This window comes from Trachypithecus francoisi, unplaced genomic scaffold (assembly GCF_009764315.1).
Source record: "Trachypithecus francoisi isolate TF-2019V2 unplaced genomic scaffold, Tfra_2.0 Lachesis_group11, whole genome shotgun sequence".
NCBI classification, from domain to species: domain Eukaryota; kingdom Metazoa; phylum Chordata; class Mammalia; order Primates; family Cercopithecidae; genus Trachypithecus; species Trachypithecus francoisi.
The window spans coordinates 15,953,047-15,979,271 of NW_022681456.1; the positions used below are offsets into that span (position 1 = coordinate 15,953,047).

General features: G+C 49.0%; 1 protein-coding gene across 3 annotated transcripts in view; it reads left to right on the forward strand.

Moving 5' to 3' along the window:
- TESC (tescalcin) overlaps nucleotides 1-26,225 on the forward strand; it is a 62,666-nt gene that overhangs the window by 5,936 nt on the left and 30,505 nt on the right. For all 3 annotated transcript variants that reach the window (XR_004439553.1, XM_033220453.1, XM_033220454.1), the window contains exon 2: nucleotides 18,288-18,357. Coding sequence is in view for 2 of the 3 variants with exons in the window: in XM_033220453.1 (XP_033076344.1) it covers nucleotides 18,288-18,357 (70 nt within the window). In the remaining variant the exon portion in view is untranslated. The remainder of the gene's footprint in view (nucleotides 1-18,287; nucleotides 18,358-26,225) is intronic.

The following is a 26,225-nucleotide window of genomic DNA, read 5'->3' on the forward strand; positions in this document are numbered from 1 at the left end:
CAGACCTAGAGTTCAGACCTCATGATGGTAAGAGCTAATGTTTCTCGGGAGCGTGACATCTGCCAGACGTGCAGCTGAGCCAGGCAGCGTATCCGCAGCTGCTGATGGAATCCTCCCAGGAACACGGTTGATTTCCCATTTCACAGATGCAGACATTGAGGCTCAAGAGAGGAGGTGACTGCCCAAGGCCACAGGCATCAGAATGAGAAGTAGAGTCACAGACGGGTGCAGTGGCTCATGCTTGTAATCCCAGCACTTCGGGAGGCCAAGGCAGGAGGTTCACTTGAGCCCAGGAGTTAGTGCCACTGCGCTCTAACTTGGCTGACAGAGCGAGACTGTCTCAAAAAAAAAAAAGACAGTCAGATTCCATTCCTGGTCTAATCTCATTTGGAGAAGGAACTAGAGATGGCAGGGAGGACTGGTGTGGCCCAGTGTGGCTGCTGGGGGTGGCGCTGCTTTTTCCACTGCATTCTCACCCCCGGGCAATACTTCTTGGTTCTAAAGTCTTTAAGTGGCCCCAGACCGTGGACTTGGCTCATTCACAGTTAGCCATATTCTGCCACCAGGGTGGACCAGATGCGTTCCTTGCCCTCCAGAAGCTCGGGCTCAAGGGGGACAGGGGAGCACCACAACAACTGTAGCATAGCAGGAAGAAGGGTCTGATGGGCCAGGGTGGACCAGCGAACTCCACAGTGTTCCGTCATCCACCAAAGCTGAACAGCCAACCAGCAAAAGTCACCGCGCCTTTTCTCTTCCTCTGGGCTAGGTTGTGGCTTTTCCCCTGGGATCTTCAGGGAGTCCATGAACTCCATGAAATAAGATACGGAATTGTCTGAGTGCCTCTGGGGAGGGCCCTCTGCCCTTATCAGAGTCTCTAAACAGTGAAGTGTTTTCCACTGTATGCAAATCATGCCTCAGTAAGAAAATGATTCAAATAATTACTTTCATTGATTGTTTAAAATTAATTTGTTTTTGAGATGGCCCTGTTCTGTTGCCCAGGCTGGAGCATAGTGGTGCAATCATAGTTCATTGCAGCCTCTAATTCCCAGGCTCAAGTGATCCTCCCACCTCAGGCTCCCTCCTCAGACAGTGGCTCCTCAGCAGAGGCGGAATGAATGTGTCCATGAAATGGAGGGGGGCGGGGGAGGACCAGTGCTGTATGCTGAGCTTTGAGCTCTGGGGCAGGAGCTGGGGGCCCCGGCCTGGAGTCATCCACAGAGTGGTCCGGATCATGGGACCCCCACAGCCTCTGGAACCCTTTCTGCCTTGATTGGGTGGGGCTTCCAGGCCTCCCCTGCTCTCCCCTCTGGGGGCTCACAGGGGAAACTTGCAGGAGAAGGCCCGCTGTGGAAGCTTCCCAAAGGGCTGGGGATCAACCAAAGGCACCTGCCTTCTCTGGCCCATGCTGGTATCTTTCATTCTGTTCACCTGGACCCCCATCATCTCACCGTCTGCAGCAGCCACAGAGCAGGACCCTGGAGGCTGGCGTTCCGTGTGCACTGAGCTGGGCACTGGAGCCGTCGTGTGCCACTTTGCTCAAATGCCTCATCCAGGCCGTGTCCTTCTCTGAGCCACCAGTCCTGACCTTAAAAGCCGCAGCCAGCTGTGAATGAGGCGACAACTGCTCTTTCTTGAGCACTTGTCAATCATCTGCTCTGCTGAAAAGCCCTTTGAGGGCGGGACTATTGCTGCCAGTTTACAGACGGGCAAACTGAGTTTTGGACACAGGAAATGACTGCCCAAGGTCACTTAGCTGCCAGGTAGGGAACCCAGGCTCAAAACTAGGCCTTCTAGTGGGATTTGCAAGTGCCAGGAGAAACTGCCTTTCCTGCATGCCGGGAACCCCACATGTTCTGGACTGAGATTCTGAGAGTCCGCACGTCTGTATGATCTGGGGGAGGCCATGCTGTTACCCCACAACCTCCTCAGTAGAGTTCCACACATTGTTTACCAAGTTGGCAAGGGGAGAACTGGACCTTGAGGCAGATAGGATTGGTTCTGGGTGATGTGGAAAGTTCTAGAATCTAGGTGGGCTGCCCCTGGGGAGAACAAGCTTAGTAGTGGGCAGTGGGAGGGGAGTGGGGACCACGGCTGGGAGGAAGAGACAGGAGGGTGCTGCCCCCTCTGTTTCCTAGGGTCTCACTGGTGGCTCAGGTCTGTTTCAGAAGAATTTGTGTTTTCTCTGTATAAGCCGCTGGCAGTCCTCTCCAAGACCTCCTCGCTCTGCAGGTTAGCGGTAATTAGATCCCTGCTGCATCTTTCTTGCCTCCCCTACCACCACCCTGGCAGGATATGCTTTTGTGAGTTAATGGTCTCCAGAATGCATCGTGGAAATTTAATCAACGCTCAGACACGCCATACGGCCCAATAAGACAAACAGAATACCCTGGGTGTTGATAAGATGCTCTTCCCTTTGCAAAGCACGTTAGGATCTGTTATCTCGAGCTGAGGGAATGAGGTGTTTTCAGCTCAGAAGGGTCCATGGTTCTGGGAAGAAAAGTCAGGGCCTCTTTTGTTCTTTTGTCCATGCTGGTGACTGTACAGGGTGAGGGCCTGGGCACCCCTGGTCCTGCCAGCCTTCCTATTGCCTGCTCCAGCTTAATTATTAATTTATAAAACCAGAAGGTCGAGTGGGTGATTTCCACTGGTGGTGGTGGCCACGGAGCACTAGGACAAAAAAGCTCTTTGTCGTCCCAGCGGTGTGACCTTTGCAGACCGGCACTCTGTCAGGAGCAAGCCTTCCGATCTTGGCACTGCTCCCTGGCAGGTCAGTGGAGGTCTCAGGGCCCACGTGCCTCCAGGAGGGAGGGCAGGTGGCCAGGCCGGAGACAGCAGTCCCCAAAGGGGGGCTGTAGAGGCCAGCTTGTCCCACGTGCTGAGGTTGGAAGAGGGTTCCCTAAGCTCCTCCTGAGCACCTATGCCAAGATCCCAGTGTTCAGAGAACCCTGAACAAATACCCAGCACTTTCTGGCCTCACCCACCTGGTATTTCTAAGGGGGTCTCCTGTCTTGCCCTTGCCTGCATTCCCCGAGGACCTCAGCTAGAGTCCCACTGTAGCATACAGGTGGCTTCTTACCACCTGTCCTTTTCCAGCAGATAGATGTGGGCTTATATCATGGTGGTGCCTCTTACCGTCTAGGCAAGGCACTTTGCCTCCCTGAGCCTCAGTTTCCTCACCTGTAAAATGAGAGCAAAAATAGAACCTGTGTCACCAAATGTTGTAAGGATTAGTTAGAATGTGGGCAAAGCTCTTGACCCATCCTCAGTGCTTGAGAGTTATTGGCAGTTACTAATCATTTCAGGAGCTGGCTACGTATCTTCTTTTAAAGAGCATGCTGTAACTTTTTTGGTAATTCATTTTTTATATGTCTGCTATCTTGGACATGCCTAAACTTAATCACCGTCTCTGCCCTTGTGCTCATAATTGGGGACCTTAATGTATTTTAATTTGTATCACTCCATAGTATTTAAGAACCTACATGTTGTTCATTATTATTTTATGCAGACACTATTAATTCTTGCAACCAGTCTTCCTTATGAATATAGTTTTCTTATTTAATGCACCTTTCCATAGATTTTTCAGTGAGGCTCTGTGAGTTGTAAACTTTGAAAATATTGTTATTTTGCAGGCATGCATGAATGAACATTTGGCTAGGTGTAAAATGTAAAGTTGCTGGATTTTTTTGTTTTTCAGCGATTCATTTTTGGTCTTGTTGCTGTTGAGAAATCAGCTATTAGTCTAATGGATGTTTCTTTGCAGAAACCTATTTTTCCCTTTTCCCTGTTGTAAAATTTTTGTCATTGGTGTTTTGTACATGCTCTCTCTAGGTGTGGATTTATTTTTATTTATCCTGGGAATGGTTTATGTTGCTTAATTCTAAAGAAAGTTCATATCTTCCATTATGAAAATATTATCTCTCCCCTTTCTCTTTATCTTCTTCATTAGTAATTCCTATTAGAAAAATGTTGGTTCACCTAATTCTGTCTGAATGCCTCTTAATCTTTCTTTCATATTTTCTTTTTCTCTGTGCCATATGCTGGATCATTTCCTTAGATTCATCTTCCAGTTCACTAATTCTCTCTTCATCTATTACAACCTTGCTGCCTTAACCTATTCAGTTTCAAAAAAAATTCCAATGACTTGTAAAAAAATGTTTATAAATGCTATATAGTTTTCACATTCACCTCTTTTTCATAGGGTACTGTTCTCCCATTGTTTTTAATAATTTAAAGCCTACTATATAGTCTCTTCTGTTTTGCCTTCTGGGAGTGCTATTCCTTTTGTTAATTGTGTCTGCTGATTCTCCTGTATCATGGTTCATTTTCTTGTATGGCTTGGTTTTTGATTATGAGCTCATCTTTGGACTTTTTCCTGACTCCCCTTGGCCCTTCCCCCTACTGCCCCACAGGATACCTGTGTGCCCTGGGTTTTAGAAGAGCCTTACACAGTACATTTGCATTTCTTGTGCTAGGTATCTCAAGGTTTTCACCAGTCTGGAAACACTTTTCACATTAACTCCTTGATTTGGGTTTCCTGCCCCACAGAGGCTTGGATTTTTCACCAGTGTGTGGCTCAGTCTTAGACTTTGGATTCATTGCAGAAGCCTGCTCTTTCCCCTTTCCCCTGCCATCTCCCTAGCAGAGATGGCTTTCTTATTATTCTGTGGGCCAGTGGGGAATGTTTTTTCTGACCCACCTGATGTGCAGAGGCAGCCTTTTGTATTTCAGCTTTTTAGAGGGGGCACAGCTCCAGTTCATGCAGACCCAAGAGCTCTTCTGTCACTCAGTGGACTTGAAGCCCCCACTCTTAGCTGTTGGAGCCTGAAACCACTCTAACACCTGGGCTACCTCAGCAGCGTCTGTCACTAACCCTGCTGGTTCCCAGTCTCCTCCTTGCCCCTGGCACTTGGGTATTGCCCTTTCCTTCCATTTAGCTGGGCATTACATTTGTTTCTTGTTTTATCCAGTGTTTGCAGTGGAAGGCAGAATCTGTATTAGCTCTGAGTAGCAGGACCTGGAATTCCTGATCCAAGTGTCCTACTGAAGTAAGCCTTGTACTGTTTTTTCTTTTTTTGAGAGAGAGTCTCGCTCTGTCGCCCAGCCTGGAGTACAGTGGCACAATCTCGGCTCACTGCAACCTCTGCCTCCCAGGTTCAAGTGATTCTTGTGCCTCAGCCTCCTGAGTAGCTGGGATTACAGGCATGCGCCACCATGCCCGGCTAATTTTTGTATTTTTAGTGGAAACGGGGTTTTGCCATGTTGGCCAGGGGCTGGTCTCAAACTCCAGGCCTCAAGTGATGCACCCGCCTCAGTCTCCCAAAGCTCTGGGATTATAGGCATGAGCACTGTGCCTGGCCAGCCTTGTGCTTTAGATAAGCCTGTTTCTGCTTGATTTGGCCTCAGAATAAATCTGGAACTGAAGATAGTTCTGGAAGGCTGTGAAAACCTGCTTCTTAGATGCTCCTAAAGACGCCCACTCGCCCACTCTCAAAATCTCTCCTGATTCACTGTTGCTTTTTTTCCCCTTCATCATCTTTAGTCTTTTTATTAAAATGGAGAAATTTTTCTCTAATTACATAAATGATATGTATTTTCTCTAATTACATAAATGATATTATTGTTCCATCCCTCCTCAGTTTGGGCATACAGCCTAGCCAATGGCTATGCAAATAGAATCTAAAGTCATGGACCTCGGTCTGAGTCGCAGTTCTGCTGCTCCTAGCTGTGTGACCTTCAGGGAGTGACTTAGCCTCTCTGAGACTCAGTTTCTTTATCTATAAAATGAGTGTGATTACCACCCTAAAAGGGTGGCACAGCCCTAAAGGGAGGCACCCTAAAAGTGAGGACTGAATAAGATAATTCCAGGCATTTGGCTGAGTCCTAGCCTCTGGGTAAATGTTAACACATGATGGTTATTATAATTTATTTATTGAGACAGAGTCTCACTCTGTCACCCAAGCTGGAGTGCAGTGGTACGATCTCGGCTCACTGCAACCACCACCTCCCAGGTTCAAGCAATTCTCCTGCCTCAGCCTCCCAAGTAGCTGGGATGACAGACGTGCACCAGCATGCCCAGCTAAAACATATGGTGGTTATTATTACTGCTATAAGGCGCATGGTAAAGAACAGAGCATAGCTGTAGGAAGGGAACATAGATGAGCAAAACAGACTGTGATTTTTAAAGTCACGAGCACCCACTCTGACAGCTTTCTCGGTTGCCTTACTGCTCATGAGAGAAGAGTAGATTCTAAAGTCAATTCACTCTGTCCCAGCTTCCCCTTCAATCCTGAGAATTGGAGGATTCATTCAGGGTAGGAAAAAACCCACGGAGATCCTGACAGGACCCTTGGTATCCGAGGTTGAAGTAAACACTGCTGACGTGGGCCTGCAGCAGCTCTTACCAGGAATTCCTTGGCTTTCACGCTTACAAAGTGGGTCGAAGTTGGCGTGAAAAGGGTATTAAGGTGCTGCATAAATGCCAGCAATTAATCTTTGAGCTGCTGCTGCTGCTCTGAAGGACAGAATTGGATTTGAGAGCTTCCTTCTCAAGGCCAAGTGCGCCCAAATGCATCTTTGGTTAATTTTAACATCCCAGCAGCTAAGAGTGATCTATGATGTATACGAGTTTAGCACATGGCATCCAAGGAAAATGCAGGTGAAGGAGAGAAACCGGCATCCAGCATCATGACACACCCTGCGTGTGCCAGGCATGGAGGGTAGTCCCCTGTGGAGTGGTCCCTGCAAGGCTAAGGAGGATGTCCCTTCCTGTCTCCCTCCCAAGGCCCAGGGTTAGTCATTGTTTTGGCTGTAGCCACAGGAGGCCTGCAAGTTGCTGAGTCCCTGGTGAGCCTGGATCCAGCTGAACAGCCACGATGGTATCACGGGATTACTTAGGGGACAGTAATAACAGTCCTGGCAACCCCAGCGTCTCCTGCGTCTCCTATGTCTCCCTCCAGATCTTGTGCTAAAGGTGTGCATGATCTTTTTAAAAATTGATACAAAATTCATGTAACATAAAATTTACCATTTTAGGTTGGGCACTGTGGCTCACACCTGTAATCTCCTCACTTTGGGAGGGTGAGGTGGAAGGATCACTTGAGGCCAGGAGTTTGAGACCAGCCTGGGCAACATAGCAAGACTCTGTCGCTACAAAAGAAAATTTGTAAAAATTAGCTGGGTGCTGTGGTATGCACCTGTAGTCCCAGCTACTCGGGAGGCTGAGGCAGGAGGATCACTTGAGTCTAGGAGTTTGAGGCTACTGTGAGCCGTGATTGTGCCACTGCACTCCATCCACCTGGGTAACAGAGTGAGAGACCCCCCCAAAAAAGTTACATTGTAACCATTTTAAAGTATACAATTCAGGCCAGGTGCAGTGGCTCACGCCTGTAATCCCAGCACTTTGGGAGGCCGAGGTGGCCAGATCACTTAAGGTCAGGAGTTCGAGACCAGCCTGGCCAACATGGTGAAACCCAATCCCTATTGAAAAATAAAATAAAGTGTACAATTCAGTGGCATTAACTACATTCACAATGATATGAAAACACCACCACATCTATTTCTAGAGCATTTTCATTGCCCTCCGAGAAACCTCATACCCATTAGCAGTCACTCCCCATTTCCTCCTCTCCCAGCCCCTGGTGACCACTAATCTGCATTCCGCCTGTGCGGATCTGCCTGTCTGGGGCATTTCATGTAAATGGCATCCTGCAGCAGGCAGGCCTTGTATATCTAGCGTTATGCCTTGGAGTGTGACAGGGCTGCCTCCCTTTGTGTTGTATTTATAACATCTCATCACCTGGATATACCCGTTTTGTTTTTGCACTCACCAGTTGGTGGACATTGGGTGGTTGCCATGTTGGTGGTTGCGATCGTGAATAGCTTGTGGTGGTTTTTCATGGTGTGAACAACCTCAAGCGGGAGGAGGTCTTGTTGTCACCTCTGTATCACAGAGGAGGAAGCAGCCTCGGGAGCTCAGGGTGACAACTGAGTGGGATGTGTGGCAGAGACTCACAGCAGCCTCCCCCGGCAGTGCTGTCAGGAGCTCACCTTTCCATCCGGCTTGGCTCACCTCTGTATTCCGGGATTTCCCCAATGTTTGGGTTGAGTCCTGGCCAGTCTTTCAAGAGGCGGAAAGCAGGAGAGAGCTGGGGATCTTGGAAGTCACCAAGACATTCCCAGTGATGCCTCTTGGTGTCCTGGGGCTGGTGTCCAGGCTGGCACAGCTGGTGGGGCCAGCGGGAGGCAGGGTGGCTTGGGGAGTCCCTGGGGCACGCGAGAAGGCACTCAGCTGTGCTTGCTTCTTCCAGTGGGGCCTTGTCCTGAGCCCTTCCACCTTCTCCCCTCCCCACCCTCACCCTGGGCGGCTGCACCTGCCATCTCTCAGTCTCATCCACACCCACCCTGTCTATTGACAGGCACTTCGGATCTCTTTCCCTGGCTTGGCGTCCTCTGTAGACTCGGGGCAAGTTCAAATGCCCTGGCCTGATGGATGAGGCCTTCATACCCCCACCACCCCAGCTGCTTCATTCCCTGCCTGTCTTCCACCCACGTTGAAGAGCCCGAGGCTCCCTGAGCCCTGCCTGCTCTGCCTCTGCCGAGGCTATGCCCTCTGCCAGCACCGTCCACCCCACCCCACAACCCCACTGGGCATCACCTCCTACTCCCATCCCCATGGCCTAGAACCTCCACTGCAACCCTGGTGCCCCTTGGCCAGCTAAAGCAGCATTTACCGTCCTAGATCCTGGCGAGGGGATGTGTATTTCCAGCAGAATGGGGCTGCGCTTTTTGCGTCTGCTTCCCTGGCCTCTAGCAAGCACCTAGCAGACCAGAGGTGCTCAGAGGGCCATGCAAGCACACATGGGGCCTCGGGGGTATCTCTCAGGGCCCACACGCTCCCGGGGGCCCACAGGGGTTGTGGGAAGAGCAGGCAGTGGTGTGCATGCCCCTCACCTGGGTCCTGGGACTACAGTCTCACAGAGTCCTGGTGCCCCAAAATGGATGGGAGCACGTGCTGACATTCTCTTCCCTCCTGAGTCAGGGAAAGGAGGCTGGACTCCAGGAGGGATTTCAGGCCTGCTCCTCTGCCCCTGGGCCCCTCCTATCCTCCCTGTTCTGGACCATTGTCTTTGACCCCCTACCCTGTGTGGCTCTCCTCCCACTGGTGACGGGTTGCTTAGCATAGCAGGGCTGTAAGCAGGTCCCCACAGCCTGATGGAGGAGGCCAGGGCCAGGCAGGCAATGCGCTTAACCCAGCATTCAGAACCCTTTGCAGTCGATTGCCGATATTTTGTAACCCAGCGGATTTCTGCCTCCTCTTAACGAAAGGGGAAAATCTGGCCTTCCATGGCAGCCCCTTCGACAGGGTGGGGCTCCAGTTCATGCCCACACAGGCCCCTTCTCTCATGTAACGCCTTTCTGACCCTGGAGACACTGAAATTCTCAACCCCACTTGGACAGCATCTGAGGAAGGAATTGGCTTCTATTGCCCCTTCATACCCAAGGTTAAACAGTTTTTACATTGACACCTAATTCACAGCTCGTGACATTCACCGTTTAAAAGTATACAGTTCTGTGGCTTTTAGTATATTCACAAAGTCATACAAACATCACCACTGTCTCTTTTTTTTTTTGAGATGGAGGCTTGCTCTGTCACCCAGGCTGGAGTTCAGTGGTGTTAGCTCAGCTCACTGCAACCTCCGCCTCCTGGGTTCAAATGATTCTCCTGCCTCAGCCTCCCCAGCACCAGGACTACAGGTGCCTGTCAACACATTTGGCTAATTTCTGTATTTTCAGTAGAGACGGGGGTCTCATGTTGGCCTAGCTGGTCTCAAACTCCTGACCTCAAATGATCCACCTGCCTCAGCCTCCCAAAGTGCTGGGATTACAGGTGTGAGCCACAGTGCCTGGCCACCACTACCTAATTCTAGAACAACTTATCACCCCCAAAAGAATACCCATTGGCAGTCACTTCTCATTCCCCCAACACCCTTCAGCCCCTGGCAACCATCAATCTACTTTCCGTCTCACTAGATTTGTCTGTTCAGGGCACTTCATATACATGGGATCATATACCATGTGGCCTTGTATGTCTGGCTTCTTTCACGTCGTGTGATTATTTCAAGGTTTATCCATGCCGTAGCACTGACCAATGCTTCATTTCTTTTCATTTACCAATGTTTCATTTCTTTTTTTTTTTGAGACGGAGTCTCGCTCTGTCGCCCAGGCTGGAGTGCAGTGGCCGGATCTCAGCTCACTGCAAGCTCCGCCTCCCGGGTTTATGCCATTCTCTCGCCTCAGCCTCCCGAGTAGCTGGGACTACAGGCGCCCGCCACATCGCCCGGCTAATTTTTTGTATTTTTTTAGTAGAGACGGAGTTTCACCATGTTAGCCAGGATGGTCTCGATCTCCTGACCTCGTGATCCACCCGTCTCGGCCTCCCAAAGTGCTGGGATTACAGGCTTGAGCCACCGCGCCCGGCCCATTTCTTTTTTTTTTTGCTGAATAATAATCCGTCATCTGGATGTGTCACTTTTTGTTCACCCATTCCTTTGTTGATGGATGTTTGGATTGTTTCCACCTTTTGGTACTGATGAACAGTGCTGCTTTGAACATTGGTTACAGGTTTCTGGTGTGGACGTACATTTTCTTTTCTCTTGGGTATAAATGGAATTGTTGGCCGGGCACAGTGGCTCATGCCTGTAATCCCAGCACTTTGGGAGGCTGAGGTGGATGGATCACCTCAGGTCAGGAGTTCCAGGCCAGCATGGCTAACATGGTGAAACCCCATCTCTACTAAAAATACAAAAGTTAGCCAAGAGTGGTGGTGCATGCCACCCAGCTACTTGGAAGGCTCAGGCAGGAGAATCATCTGATCCCAGGAGGCGGAGATTGCAGTGAGCTGAGAATGCGCCACTGTACTCCAGCCTCGGCGACAGAGCGAGACTCCATTTCCAAAAAAAAAGAATTGTTTTGGAGTAGAATTGCTGGATTACATGGTAATTCTATGTTTAATTAATTGAGGAACTACCAAACTGTTTTCCACAGTGGTTGTACCATTTAAATCCCCGCTAGTAAATGTATGAGAGTTTCAGTTTCTCTACAGCCTCATCAACATCTATTCTTTCTTTTATTTGTCATTATAGTCATCATGGTTAAAAAATTTTTAACCAGCCAGGCAAGGTGGCTCACGCCTGTAATCCCAGTACTTTGGGAGGCCGAGACGGGCGGATCATAAGGTCAGGAGATAGAGACCATTCTGGCTAACACGGTGAAATTCCGTCTCTATTAAAAATACAAAAAAATTAGCTGGGCGAGGTGGGGGGCACCTGTAGTCCTAGCTACTCGGGAGGCTGAGGCAGGATAATGGCGTGAACCCGGGAGGCAGAGCTTGCAGTGAATGGAGATCGCGCCACTCACTCCAGCCTGGGCGACAGAGCAAGACTCCATCTCAAAAAAAAAAATTAACCCAAATACAATTATACAACTAATCTCTGTAAATTGCAGAAAAGTTAAGGGACAAATAACCATATTTAGGGTCAAAGGGAGGAGAGGAGAGAAATGTTCTGTAATTCTACCATCTGAAAACAACTACTATTATTTTATTATATACCCTTTCCTATTTTTTCTTGTTCACATGTGTATATCAATATGAACTTCTGTGTGTAAATGAGATCTTAGTCTGTTGGATTTTCCATGCAACAACATGCCATATGACATTTTCCGATGCCCCACAATATTTAAAAAATATTTATAAAGACTGTAGTATTCCAACTTTAGGATGTACCAGGACTAATCTGTCTCATTTTCTGTGGCTCAGCATTTCCCCCAACTTCTTTTCTCTTTTTTCTTTCTTTTTTTTTTTTTTTTTTGAGACAAAGTCTCGCTCTTGTCCCCCAAGCTGGAGTGTGATAGCATGATCTTGGCTCACTGCAACCTCTGCCTCCCGGGTTCAAGCGATTGTCCTGCCTCAGCCCCCTGAGTAGCTGGGATTACAGGTGCCTGCCACCACGCCTGGCTTATCTTTGTATTTTTAGTAGAGACGGGGTTTTACCATGTTGGCCAGGCTGGTCTAGAACTCCTGACCTCAGGTGATCCACCAGCCTTGGCCTCCCAAAGTGCTGGGATTAAAGGAATGAGGCACCACACTTGGCCCCCCAATTTCTCACTGCTCTACATAGGCAACCATGATTACCCTGGTATGTTCAGCTTTATACACCTGTCTTAATTCCTCAGGATTTGTTCCTAGGGATCAAGTTCTGGTTCAAAGGGTATATCTGCGCTGCCCAACACAAATAATAATGTGAGGTGTAATCATGGTAAATTTGCTAGTAGCTGTAATGTAATTACATTATGTAACGTAATTCTAGATTTTCTAATTAAGGCAAGTAAAGAAATTAATGGTGAGATGAATTTTAATAGTGTATTTTATTTAGCCCATTATATTTAAAATATGATCACTTCACCATATAATCAATATCAAAAGTTATTGCAGTCGTCTACGTTCTTTTATGCACTTAGTCTTCGCAGGCTGGTGTGTGGTTTCCACTTCAGCACACCTCAGTCTGGGCTCACCACCTTCAAGGGCTTAGCAGCCACTTGGACAGGCAGGTGTGTTCTTTCACATTGAAGTTTTTGATAGTAAGTGATAGTTCACTTCCATCCCCAAAAGATTAGGCCAGTTAAACTCCCACCAGCCCCATGGACTGGTGTGCATTTCCCTCAGGTTGAAATCTAAAACCAGAAATAATGAGGTCCAGCTGCCAGGAACCAAGGCCAATCTCTGCCCATCATCCCCATGGCAACTGTGACCTCAGGGCCCTGGAGAAGGGCTCAGAGGGGAGGAACGAGAAAACTGGAAAAGCTTCCAACCCAGGAGCCCTTGAGGGAAAGACAGGTCCTTCCGTGGGCTTTGGGGCCCTGATGCAGGCAGACATGCATCAGGTGCTTATTTGAGGGGCCCTGTTGGGGGCCCAGGGTCAGCCCAGGGGTGGGGGCGGGGGTTGGGGTGGGAGGCGCGGTTAGGAGGAAGCAGCTCACCAGGCACATCGGGTCAGACCAGCTCCAGCTGCTAGGGCCTGGGGTGTTCTGAAAGTCAGTTCCTGAGGCTTCAGAAATCATCCTTTCTCTCAGTCACTGTGCCAGAGGCGTCTTGCCTGAGCTGTGAGCTGAGCCCTTGGCTCCAGGGATTTGGGTGTCAAAAAGAGGATCCCAGAGGTGGGAGGTTGTCTTCCTAATCCTTTGCTTTCAGTCAGGCAGGACACAGGGAGTATGTGTATGTGAGTTTGCACGTGTGTGCTTATACTTCTCCCCCAGCCCATCACCCAGGCTGGAGTGCAGTGGTACGATCTCAGCTCACTGCAACCTCTGCCTCCCGGGTTCGAGTGATTCTCCTGCCTCAACCTCCCAAGTAGCTGGGGTTACAGGTGCGCACCACCACGCCTGGTTAATTTTTGCATTTTTAGTAGAGATGGGGTTTCACCATGTTGGCCAGGCAGGTCTCAAACTCCTGGCCTCAAGGGATCTGCCTACCTCAGCCTCCCAAAGTGCTGGATTACAGGTGTGAGCCAGTGCACCCAGCCTTGCAAAGCACTTTGGATGCAGTTAACTGGAAACTATTAGATAAGCTTGATCTAGGATGATTTATATACCTCTTCCTAGCTGTGGGACCTTGGGCACATCCCGGAGTTCTCATCTCTAGAATGGGCGTAGAATCATACCTACCTAACAGAATTGAAGGAGAGGGTTGTAGCAGCCCAGGCTTATCCAAGTACAGTTGAACACAGAGACCAGAAAATGGCAATGCTTAGTTAATGTGTTAATGTCTCCCCTTGTTGTTATGATTATTCAGTAATTTGTTTTTTAAATGGCTTTATTGAGATATAATTCACACATCATGAGATTCACCATTTAAATTGAACCCCATAGTTTTAGTATAATCACAGGGTTATGCAACCATCAAAACAATATAATTTTAGAACGTTTTTATCTCTCTCCAAAAGAAACTCTGGTGCCCTTTAGCGGTGTCTCCCTGTTCTCCCTCTCCAGCCCCTCCCCTCCCTGGCCTCAGGCAACCACTGTTATACCTTCTGTTCCTATGGATTTGTCTCCAACTCCTGACCTCAAGTGATCCACCTGCCTTAGCCTCCCAAAGTGCTGGGATTACAGGCGTGAGCCACCACGCCCAGCCATAACTCATCTTTATTTATTTATTTATTTTTTTTTTTTTTGAGGCGGAGTCTCGCTCTGTCGCCCGGACTGGAGTGCAGTGGCCGGATCTCAGCTCACTGCAAGCTCCGCCTCCCGGGTTTACGCCATTCTCCTGCCTCAGCCTCCCGAGTAGCTGGGACTACAGGCGCCCGCCACCTCGCCCGGCTAGTTTTTGTATTTTTAGTAGAGACGGGGTTTCACCGTGTTAGCCAGGATGGTCTCGATCTCCTGACCTCGTGATCCGCCCGTCTCGGCCTCCCAAAGTGCTGGGATTACAGGCTTGAGCCACCGCGCCCGGCAACTCATCTTTAATAGTGGTTGTTTAGGTGCACTTGTTTAGCTGTAATTTCTAATCATTATTTATCATCAGATCAGTGTGGTTTGGGGGTTAAGTGATCCTACAAAGGGAGACAGACAAATATAAAAACAACAACAACACAGAACTACATGTTTTCTGCCAGACAGGCTGAGTTCAAATTGTGGGTCTGCCTCCATCAAGGTCAGTGACCTTGAGCAAGTTACATCCCTGCTGAGCCTCGGTTTGTTCTTCTATAAAGCGGGAATAGTAGGTCCCTCACAGGGTCATGGAAGGAACTAAAGAAGATGATGTGTGCCTGGGACATTACTCAGCCAGTGAATGATTCATTAATCGCAATATTTATGAGATCTCTCAGCCATCCAGATGGGATCATGTTGTAGGCTGAAAAACTTCATTCCAAGACTAATACATGTACACTGTACATTAGAGAAAAACTGGAAAATATAGATGATCCAAAAGCAAAACAGTCTTTCATCCAGGTATTGAGATGAGAAATAATTAATTATTATTTTGGGGAAAATAACTCTAGGATTTTTAAATTACTTAAACACATTTGTATATTTTTATGTCTTTTCCACAACATAGAGTTGCGCTTTCTTGGTAGCAAGCTGTTTTTAGGCAGTGTATGTGGAATGTATTTCTATGCAAATACACAACTGTCACTATCAAAGGCAGTATACCTAAAAAAAAATTTTTTTCCTCCCTCTTGCACTCTAAAGGCGGTATACTTAAAAAATTGGCTAACCGTACCAAAAAGTGTTCAACCAATCTGTTTTTTGCGTTGCTTTTTTTTTTTTTTTTGGCAGTCTCGTTCTGTTGCCAATGCTGGAGTGCAGTGGCACGATCTCAGCTCACTGCAACCTCCGCCTCCTGGGCTCAAGCGATTCTCCTGGTTCAGCCTCCTGAATAGCTGGGATTACAGGTACCTACCACCATGCCTGGCTCATCTTTGTATTTTTAGTAGAGCCAGGGTTTCGTCATGTTGGTCAGGTCTCAAACTCCTGACCTCAAGTGATCTGCCCACCTCAACCTCCCAAAGTGCTGGGATTACAGGCGTGAGTCACCGCACCTGGCCCCAATCTGCTTTTGATAGTCACTTAGGGCAAGTCGAATTTTAAGCTATTTTAAAGAGTGCAAAGTTGAACACATTTATGTATTCATATTTTTGTACCTGTTGCGTCTATTATTTTAGGATACATTTCTGCCAAGTGGAATTACAATTTTTAAAAAATTTTTATTCATTTTTCTTTTTTCTTCCCAGATCTCCTTTAGTCAGGGAAGACCAACACTTTTTTTTTTTTTTTTGGTAAATGTTTTGTCGTGATCTAGTACACATCCAGAGCGGTGCATCACTCATAAGCATACAGACAGCTCTTTGAGGTTTCCGAGAACACAACTATGTAAAGTGTACGGAGGTGTAGAAATGGAACATTCCTGGTACCCAGAACTCCCCTTTGCACTTCATTCAAGTCACTCCTCCTTATCTCATCCTCCAAAAGTCATTTACAATGTTAGCGTCATCTACGATGCCCCCCTTAAGAGCAGCCACTATCTTGACCTCTGACATTGTAGTTGAGTTTTGCCTGTTTTTGAACTTCATGCAAATAGGATCATAAAGTATGTACACTTTCCTGTCTGGCTGCTTTTGTCTGTGATTATCGATATTGTTCATTTTCGTTGCTGTGTGCTATTCCGTTGCTTGACTATACTACACATTAGCACTCTACTCTGCCATTGTTGGGCATGTGGGTGGTTTCCAGTTGAGGGCGATTCCAATGGCACCGCCATGACATCTTTGTACGCATGCTTGGGTGAACCGAAGTATGCATTATTTGTGTATTTACCTAGGAGTGGAATTGCTAGGCCATGAAGTATGCCAGTGTCCTTGCTGACATACCTATGATATAAATGGCCATATTTTCCTGCAGAAAGGTAGAAATTGCACTTTGATGATGCACCTCACCATTCCAAGTGTCAGTGGCTACATCTGTAACAAGAGGATACAGCCCCCCCCAGAGTGTTGGGAGGAAGAGATGAGCTAATCATTGTGGCTGAGCCCACAGGAAGTAGGGAGCCCTCAGTCCGGGTTGGCAGCCTTGATGAGCTGCTGGGGATGCTTGAGAATCCTGAGCTGTTGATTCTTGAAGAGCCTGAGGCCAAAAAACAATGAGCAGGAAGTGAGGTGACCAGTTGACCCCAGAAATTAACTGTCTTTGTAACAGGAGCAAAACAGGGCTTAGCGGTAGGGAATGCTGGGAGGACTGAGGTGGGAGGTCACAGCTCCCCAGTCCAGCCCGTGTTTTGGAAAGGTTTGCGTGAACTGTATAGTCCCCAGGAACCAGACCTAAAGGCCTTGAGCGCCAAGGTACTCTGGGCAGACGGGCGATATTACTTTGTGGTGAAGGCTGGCTTTGGGGTCGCACAGACTTAGAGTTCAGTCCCAGCTCTGCCTCTGTGTGTTGTGGGATCTTAAGTGCTCTCTGAGCTGCAGTTTTCAACTTACAAGACTGAGATAAATGCTGGGCATGATGGTTCACACCTGTAATCCCAGCACTTGGGGAGGCTGGGGTGGGCGGATCACTCAAGGTCAGGAGTTTAAGACCAGCCTGGCCAGCATGGCGAAACCCTGTCTCTACTATACATACAAAAACCAGCTGGGCGTGGTGGCGTGTGCCTGTAATCCCAGCTACTTGGGAGGCCAGGGCACGAGAATCACTGGAACACGGAGGCAGTGGTGGCAATGAGCTGAGATTGCACCACTGCATTCCAGCCTGGGTAATGGAGTGTGACTCTGTCTCCAAACAAAAAACCTGAGATAATATCCACTCACTTACTGAGTTGTTTTGATAATGAAGTGAGAAATGCAGATCATTGTTTAATATTGTGCCTTTTTTAGAGACAGGGTCTTACCCTGTCACCCAGATTGGAGTCCTTCCATTTCTTTGCTCCACCAGATTCTCCATACATTTCTCAGTATAGGTTTCCCAGATCATGTCCACCACCAGCCTGAACCCTTATTTCCTCTCGCTACTCATCTGACTCCGAGTCTGTGACTATACAAAGCCCCTTTCTCAGCTAGGATAAAACTCATCTTCTGGAGTGGAAGAGGAAGGGTCAGACAACCAGATGCAATTTTCTCTTGACTGGGCCTGGTGGCTCATGCCTGCAATCTCAGCACTTTGGGAGGCCAAGGCGGGCAGATTGCCTGAGTCCAGGAGTTTGAGACCAGCCTGGGCAACATGGTGAAACCCTGTCTCTCTAAAACAAACAAACAGCAATTAGCCGGGCATAGTGACACATGCCTGTAGTTGCAGCTACCCAGGAGGCTGAGGTGGGAGGATCTCTGGAGCCCAGGAGTAGAGGCTGCAGTGAGCCGAGATGCCGATCGTGCCAGTGTATTGCAGCCTGAGTGATGGAAGTGAAACCCTGCCTCAGAAAGCAAAGTTTCTCGTTAGTGGGCTGGGGAAGGTCAGAGGCTGGGTGAATGGCCTGCTTCATGACTGCCCTGTCTCTGGAGCTATTAGTAATAGTTGTATTATTATTACTAAGGCAGTTGGAACTGATCACTGCAGAGCTGTGTTTCTGGGAAGAATGGGAAATCCTTTCTGCTGCTTCACCCGGCACTCACTTTTGCCATGGTGGGAGATGCTTTGAGAAGGGGTATGGCAGCCGGTGGGGATGGGGCAGAAGAATACCTGCAGCCTCCCTCTGACAGTCAGTGATGGTTTCTTCTGTCTTGTTTTTCTCTTTCCCCACTTCTCAGTCTCATCAGATCAGATCGAGCAGCTCCATCGGAGATTTAAGCAGCTGAGTGGAGACCAGCCTACCATTCGGTAAGGTCGGCAGTGGGTTTGGGTGCTGGGTGGGGCCATGCCCTTGCAAATTTCTTGTCCTGTTTCTTTCCTTGAGTGCTGAGTGGCGGGGGGTGGGGGGGGGAGGGTGGTAGTTTTTTGTTTGTTTGTTTGTTTCTTTCTTTTTGGAGACAGAGTCTCGCTCTGTCGCCCAGGCTGGAGTGCAGAGGCGCCATCTCGGCTCACTGCAAGCTCTGCCTCCTGGGTTCACGCCATTCTCCTGCCTCAGCCTCCTGTAGGTGGGACTACAGGCGCCTGCCACCATACCTGGCTAATTTTTTTGTATTTTTAGTAGAGATAGGGTTTCACCGTGTTAGGATGGTCTCAATCTCCTGACCTCATGATCCACCTGCCTCGGCCTCCCAAAGTGCTGGGATTACAGACATGAGCCACTGTGCCCAACCAACTGTAGTTGTTTTAATGCTTCTGGTCTTTTCCAAGACAAGATGTTCCTAAACAGTAAGGAAAGAACCATGTCTGTTTCTGTGAGGATCACGCAATTATAAATTATAACTAGCATGGAAGCGAAGAAGGGCTCTTCAGCCACCCCCTGCCTCACCCTGACTTCCTCGGATGGAATGTGCTTGGAATCTCAGACACATATGGAGGACCTGTTAGATCCCAGGATCCTGCCAACTGCCAGGCACACAAAGATGAATCAGTTGTGGTAGAGCCCAACTTAGGGGCTTGGGCTGTCATCAGGACCTCTGTCTTTTGGCTCCCTTTCTTTCTTTCTTTTTTTTTTTTTGAGACGGAGTCTCGCTCTGTCGCCCAGGCTGGAGTGCAGTGGCCAGATCTCGGCTCACTGCAAGCTCCGCCTCCCGGGTTCACGCCATTCTCCTGCCTCAGCCTCCGGAGTAGCTGGGACTACAGGCGCCCGCCACCTCGCCTGGCTAGTTTTTTGTATTTTTTTTTAGTAGAGACGGGGTTTCACCGCGTTAGCCAGGATGGTCTCGATCTCCTGACCTCGTGATCCACCCGTCTCGGCCTCCCAAAGTGCTGGGATTACAGGCTTGAGCCACCGCGCCCAGCCTTGGCTCCCCTTCTTTAGGGTTAATTCCAGCCTCAGGCAAGATGGGGGTGGCTGCCTCAAATTTCTGTTAAGGAAAATCAACCTTCTGCATTATGTTTTGTTAATCTTTTAGATACCCTTGAGGTTGCTTTTTAGTGAAGAGGAATGAGGAATGCCTTAAACTGTATTCTGGTTGAATTATTGTTATTTGGGTATTTTTAATTTTTTTGAGACACAGTCTTGCTCCATTGCCCAGGCTGGAGTGCAGTGTTGCAATCATAGCTCACTGTAGCCTCAATCTCCTGGGCCCAAGCGATCCTCCTGCCTCAGCCTCCCCAGTAGCTGGGACCACAGGCATGTGTCATCACACCCAGCTAATTTTTGTATTTATTTTTATTTTCGTAGAGGCAGGGTCTCGCCATGTTACTTAGGCTGGTCTTGAACTCCTTGACTCAGGTGATTCTCCTGCCTTAGCCTCCCAAAGTGCTGGGACTACAGGCATGCACCACCATACCAGCTAACTTTTTAAAGTTTTTGTAGAGATGGGGGTCTCACTATGTTGCCCAGGCTGGTCTCAAACTCCTGGCCTCAAGCAGTCCTCCCATTTCTACCTCCCAAAGTGTCGGCACTACAGGCATGTACCACTGCACTAGACCTGTTAATTGTTTTTTGGTTTTGTTTTTGTTTTTTTTGGAGACGTGGTCTTGCTATGTTACCCAGGGTGGTCTTGAACTCCTGAGCTCAAGCAGTCCTCCCGCCTTAGCCTCCTGAGTGGCTGGGATTACAAGCGAGTGCTGCTTGAGTTACTTACAGCTAGGTTAGTGAGAGGTCCTTGCCAGTGACTTGATCGTCACACAGAGTTCATGAGGAAGCTTCAAGTTGAACAAATTTCTTTGTTTTCTTTTCTTTTTTTTTTTTTTTTGAGACGGAGTCTCGCTCTGTCGCCCAGGCTGGAGTGCAGTGGTGCGATCTCCGCTCACTGCAAGCTCCACCTCCCGGGTTCACGCCATTCTCCTGCCTCAGCCTCAAGAGTAGCTGGGACTACAGGCGCCCGCCACCATGCCTGGCAAATTTTTTGTATTTTTTAGTAGAGACAGAGTTTCACCGTGTTAGCCAGGATGGTCTCGATCTCCTGACCTCGTGATCCGCCCATCTCGGCCTCCCAAAGTGCTGGGATTACAGGCGTGAGCCACTGCGCCCAGCAAGTTGAACAAATTTCTACCATAAACTTCTAACAGATGTAGTTTCCTAAAATAAGCATTCAGAGTCTCAAGGTTACAGCTTGTTGAAACTTTGAGACAAACTTTTTAATACTCCAGGAAAAGCTGCTTTCTTAGTAAACACACTTAAATTTCCCCTAGGTTTTATGGAAACTGACATATAAATGTCCACTTTCTCTTGTGTGTCTAAACACAGGTGTATTGTTAATCCAGTATATTTTATTCTTAAGTCAATTTTAAGAGCTCAGATTCTGACGGTCTCTTGGTTGTTGTGGCCTCTGGTCTCAGTTTGATTGCAACCAAGGCCGACTTAAAGACAATTAAGATTTATACCTTAATTACACATCTAGCCCACCAAGCCCAGTGGAGGGGAGAGAACATGAGCCCAGTGGAATAGTCAACCTGGCTTCTCATTGGCCCTGATGGGGTCACAGACCTGAGTCTGAGCCAATCGCCGTGGCCAAAGACCAGACATACAAATGTTTCCCCCCAGAGCAGTAAGGGCCTGGGGCCTGGGGTCAGCTCAGTATCCCCCAAGGGCAGGAATGGAGGGTGGCTGGTTTCAGTCAGGGCAAGGTGAAACCTCCTTGGGCCATAGGCTGAGGAGTGTGTAAGGTGACACAAGTCGGCCAGGCACTGAGGTCTCACAGAGTGGCACATATGGACTCTGGATGTTGGAAAATAGAGTGTCAAGGGTATGCCTTGCTTGTTCCTTCAGAAGTTCATGAGCAGTCTGGGCAATATAGCAAGACCCTTTCTCTACTAAATGTTTAAAAATTAGCCAGGTGTGGTGATGCACACATGTAGTCCTGGCTACTTGGGTAGCTGAGTCTGGAGGATCACTTGAACCCAGGAGTTCAAGGCTGCAGTGAGCTCTGAGTGCACCACTGCACTCCAGCCGGGGCAACAGAGCGAGACCCTGTCTCTTAAAAAGTTCGTGAGCATCTGCTCTGCACCAGGTGCTTGGTACCTATGCTGGTAGAGGCAGCCACTATGGAGCTCACTGTGGAGGATGTGGGAAGGCAGAGCCCCTTTGTCCTCAAGACAGTTTTCCAGCAAGTGGAGCCCCCAGCCCTGAAACAAACCGCCTTGGGCTTACTGTTATGCATCTGATGTTAGGTCCATCCAAGCTTCAGTGGTGAACTCTAGGTTCATATTTTACATGCATAGAGATGCAGAGGCAAACACCCAGGCTTCGGAGTCCAGCTGTATTAGAATCCTTCATGCTATTGGCTCTGTGGCTTCGGGCTGGTCACTTCGTTTCTCTGAGCCGGTCTCCTCACCTGGAAAGTGAGCATGGTCACTTGGGATTTGATTTGAGCGTTAAAAATGAGCAGTGGGCCGGGCGCTGTGACTCACACCTATAATCTCAGCCCTTTGGGAGGCCAAGGCTGGAGGATCGCTTGAGTCCAGGAGTTCAAGACCAACCTGGGCAACACAGTGAGACCCCCATCTTTAGGGGAAAAAAAAAAGCAGGTGCAAACAGGGCAATTTAGCTCTAAGCTGGGTTCACAGGCATTTGGCAAATGGGGCTGTTATTATTCTGCCCCATCCTGAGGGTCTAATCTGAGTGTGGTGGGGGCCCAGGTGCTGTGTGAGGAGGACGATGCCGTTGGAGGCCCCTCCCACTTTCAGGTTCTAGGCGCTGAGTCCCTGATGCATTGGCTAGCACCCCATCATAGGCTTATGAGGGGACGTACTAAAATGGCATTCCCTACAATTTTTTTCCAACTTGAGTGCGCTCGATTCACCTGGGAATCTTGCTGCCATGCACGTTTTGCTTCTGCAGTTCTGGGGTGGGGCCTGAGACTCTGCATTTGTAACAAGTGCCCCCCCCTTGCCAGGCACCATGGAAAGCACACAGTAGGTCTTCCGTGGTTCAGTGGGTGCAGCGTTCTCCTCCTGCAGGAGCTGAGCTGGCGCAGCCTCTCTCTGCTGATGGCGCTGGGCTCCTACCTCCCAGGCCTTACCTGCCCAGGCTCAGCTTAGAAATGTGAGCCGTTGGTCCTGCCTTGCCACCCCAAACCCTGTTTGCCCCTCTCCTGCACACCCCTCCCCAGGACCGCATATGTAGCGCCCTTGCACAAGCCCTCAGTGTGCCTGCCTGGCAGGGTCACTCAAAGGAGCCAGTGAGCAGCCTCTGTTCAACAGCCCTCTGTGGCTCCCCAGTGCCATCAAGGTCATCTTCATGTTCTTTAAGTGGGACTCACGCAGGTGTGTAGATGCTGGCTTCTGCTTTGCTGAGGCCTCAGTGTGGACCACATCCTCCAAGAACCTCTCCTGCCCCCGGAAGCCCCACAGCCTCCTCCTGGGGGTGCTCCATCCAACATTCACAGCACAGAATTATAACTGCCCCCCATCCCCTTACCCCAGCAGACTGTGGCTTCTTGGTGGGGGCAGGAACTGATTGCCTTTTTCCTTGGCCAAAGTGTTGAGTCCAGGGCCTGTAACACAGTAGGTGCTGTGAGAGTAGTTAAATGAACAAGGAAGGGATGAATACATGAATGAATGAAAGAAAAAAGGAATGAAGAGTGAATGTAATGACTCACAGAATTCTTTCCAGCACAGAAAGCATGGCCTACGTGAGGCCTGTTGTCATTAATAGTACTTCCCTTACTGGGTTGACGTAATCCAGGTGAAAGACTTTAGCAGGGGTCTTGGCACATAGAAACAGCTCCCAAATGTAAGCTCTTATTATTTGAACCTGTTTTATGTGCTACACAGCAGGAGTGTTACTTCGATCTTTTTTTAAACAATTTTTTGACAGAGTCTCGCTCTGTTGCTCAGGCTGACGTGCAGTGGTGCAATCTCGGCTCACTGCAGCCTTGACCTCCCAGGCTCAAGTGCTCCTTCTGCTTCAGCCTCCTGAGTAGCTGGGACTACAGATGTGCGCCAGCATATGCCTGGCTCATTTTTTGTATTTCTGTAGAGATGGGGTCTTACCCTGTCGCCCAGGCTGACTTCAGTCCTACAGAACCCCACGGGAGGTAGAGGTAGGGATGCTCACTCTCCCCATTTTACAGATGGGAAAGTAAGGCTAGAGAGATAAGCCACGCACCTGGCCCTGGGTCACACAGCTCATAAGTGGAGGAGCTGGGATTTGAACCCAGTGCCAACATCCTGCCGTAGGAAGCCAGGGCATTGCCTTGTTTTGCGAATGATCTCTGAGGACCTCAGTCTCCCTGCCCTGCTATTGGGGGTGGGGGAGGTGCGTTTATAATTCCCGTCACCACCGCCCTGGTCTCAGAGCTTCAGAGTCGGCTTTGAGGTTCATGTCAGCTGCACACAGTGACAGCCCCGGCCCAGCCTGCAGGAAGGAGGTGACTGACCACAGCTTCTTATGCAAACAGGCCTACAGGAAGGGCCTCCTCCCAGCCTCCCAGAACTGCTTTGCCTAATCCTAATCCACCCTCCAGGGCCGAGAGAAGGGAGATGGGGTAGCTTTTCAAGGTTCCCCTGGGCTTTTCCTGCCCATCTTCCCCTGAGCAGCCCTGGCTTGGGAACTGGTCCTCAGTGCTGTCCCCTCTCTGCCAGGGGCTTTCTAAGTGACCCCAGGCCCGGTCTTCAACCTCTCAGATCCCTGGCACATATTGGAAGCTGTCCGGCAGGACTTGGGCTGTGCTGAGGTTTCAGAGCATGGACAAAGTTCCTTTTCTTTCTGGGGACATTCCCCCCACATGAAAATGGCATTGATTGGGGTTCCCTAGTGAAGGCCCCTGGCACCCCACTACAATCTGCGATGGGGGAGAGGGTGCCACCATCTTTGCCCCCTCCCGCTCAGACAGCAAAGGGCCCACGTGCTTGTGAGGATCCCACAGGAGGCGCGTGAAGACCTTGAATGCAAAAGTCCCCTTAAAAGTGATCATTCAGAACCGCAGGCTTTAGATGCTGATGAATAAGATTTGTAGGTTGCACTTAAAAGTTTAAAGAAGAATTGGGTTTCTAATTGTGCAGCTTGACAAATTGAATATAGCGTTACAAACTCCCATGAGGCAACTGATGGACCAAAATTGATTTTATTTTATTTTTTTTATTTTTTATTTATTTATTTTTTGAGGCGGAGTCTTGCTCTGTCTCCCAGGCTGGAGTGCAGTGGCCGGATCTCAGCTCACTGCAAGCTCCGCCTCCCGGGTTCACGCCATTCTCCTGCCTCAGCCTCCCGAGTAGCTGGGACTACAGGCGCCCGCCACCTCGCCCAGCTAGTTTCTTGTATTTTTTAGTAGAGACGGGGTTTCACCGTGTTAGCCAGGATGGTCTCGATCTCCTGACCTCGTGATCCACCCGTCTCGGCCTCCCAAAGTGCTGGGATTACAGGCTTGAGCCACCGCGCCCGGCCTGATTTTATTTTTAAGCCACCGTTTCTTATCTGTGTTGGGCCTGGTCCCATCTCTTTCCAGAAGTCATCTCAGGACATCTAGGTGGGGTTCATCTTGTGGCATTGAAAGCCCCACTTCAAGGCCTTGCTTTTATGTGGGTTCTTTATAGAGCCCAGTACTTGATTTTTAGACATTCATGTTGTTGGCCGAGCATGGTGGCTCACTCTGTAATCCCAAAACTTGGGGAGGCTGAGGCTGGCGGATCACATGAGGTCAGGAGTTCCAGACCAGCCTGGCCAACATGGTGAAACCCCACGTCTACTAAAAATACGAAAATCAGTTGGGCATGGTGGTGTGCACTTGTAATCCCAGCTACTCAGGAGGCGGAGCAGGAGAATTGCTTGAACATGGGAGGGGGAGGTCACAATGAGCTGAGATCGTGCCACTGCACCCCAGCCTGGGCGACAGAGCGAGATTCTGTCTCAATTTATTTTGTTCTGTTCCTTTTTTAAAAGAGGGCACCCCCAAATTGTATATGCTTCAGGATCCTCAAGACCTGAATTCATCCAGACCACAAAGCACTGAATTCTATGGCTGCTTGGCAAAATGCCTGAATAGAGAAAAAAAAAAGAAAAAAAAGAATGACTAATTCTGACACATTCATTAGCTGCCTGTCATGTGGGGGACTCTTCCCCGTCCTCAGAAATGTTCCTTCTAGCAGAGGAGACCTCCACAGGTAAACCTGTTAGCAGGTCAGAAGTTTAAGTGATGAAGAAAATACAGAAATGGCTCCTTGCACCTTTTCTCTTTTTGGACCCCTTAACTGGTAAACGTTTTAAACAGCAATTTTTTACTTCCTGATGTCTCCCTGGCAGGCTTATCAATGCCAGAAATAGACACTTTGGAATACTTCAGACATAGTGGTGCAGGCCATTAGGAGGCATGATTAGATAAAGCCACGTTAGAAAAAATATTTTTAGATTCATCAAGCCGTTGAATGTGGAGTAATTCCGGAGGTAAATGCAACCACAGACGTACACAGGGAAGAGAAAAAAAGGGACTCCATGCTTTGTGCCGAATGCCACCAACGTGCAGCCCCATGTTCTGATAGCCCAGACAGCGGGGCGTCAGCAAAGTGTCCTAACTCCAGGTCCTGTTTTCCTTCCTTCAGCGGTGTTCCTTTTGTTTTTTTCTTCAAGACAGTCTTGCTCTGTCACCAGGCTGGAGTGCTGTGGCGCGATCTTGGCTCACTGCAACCTCCCACTCCCAGATTCAAGCAATTGTCCTTCTTCAGCCTCCCAA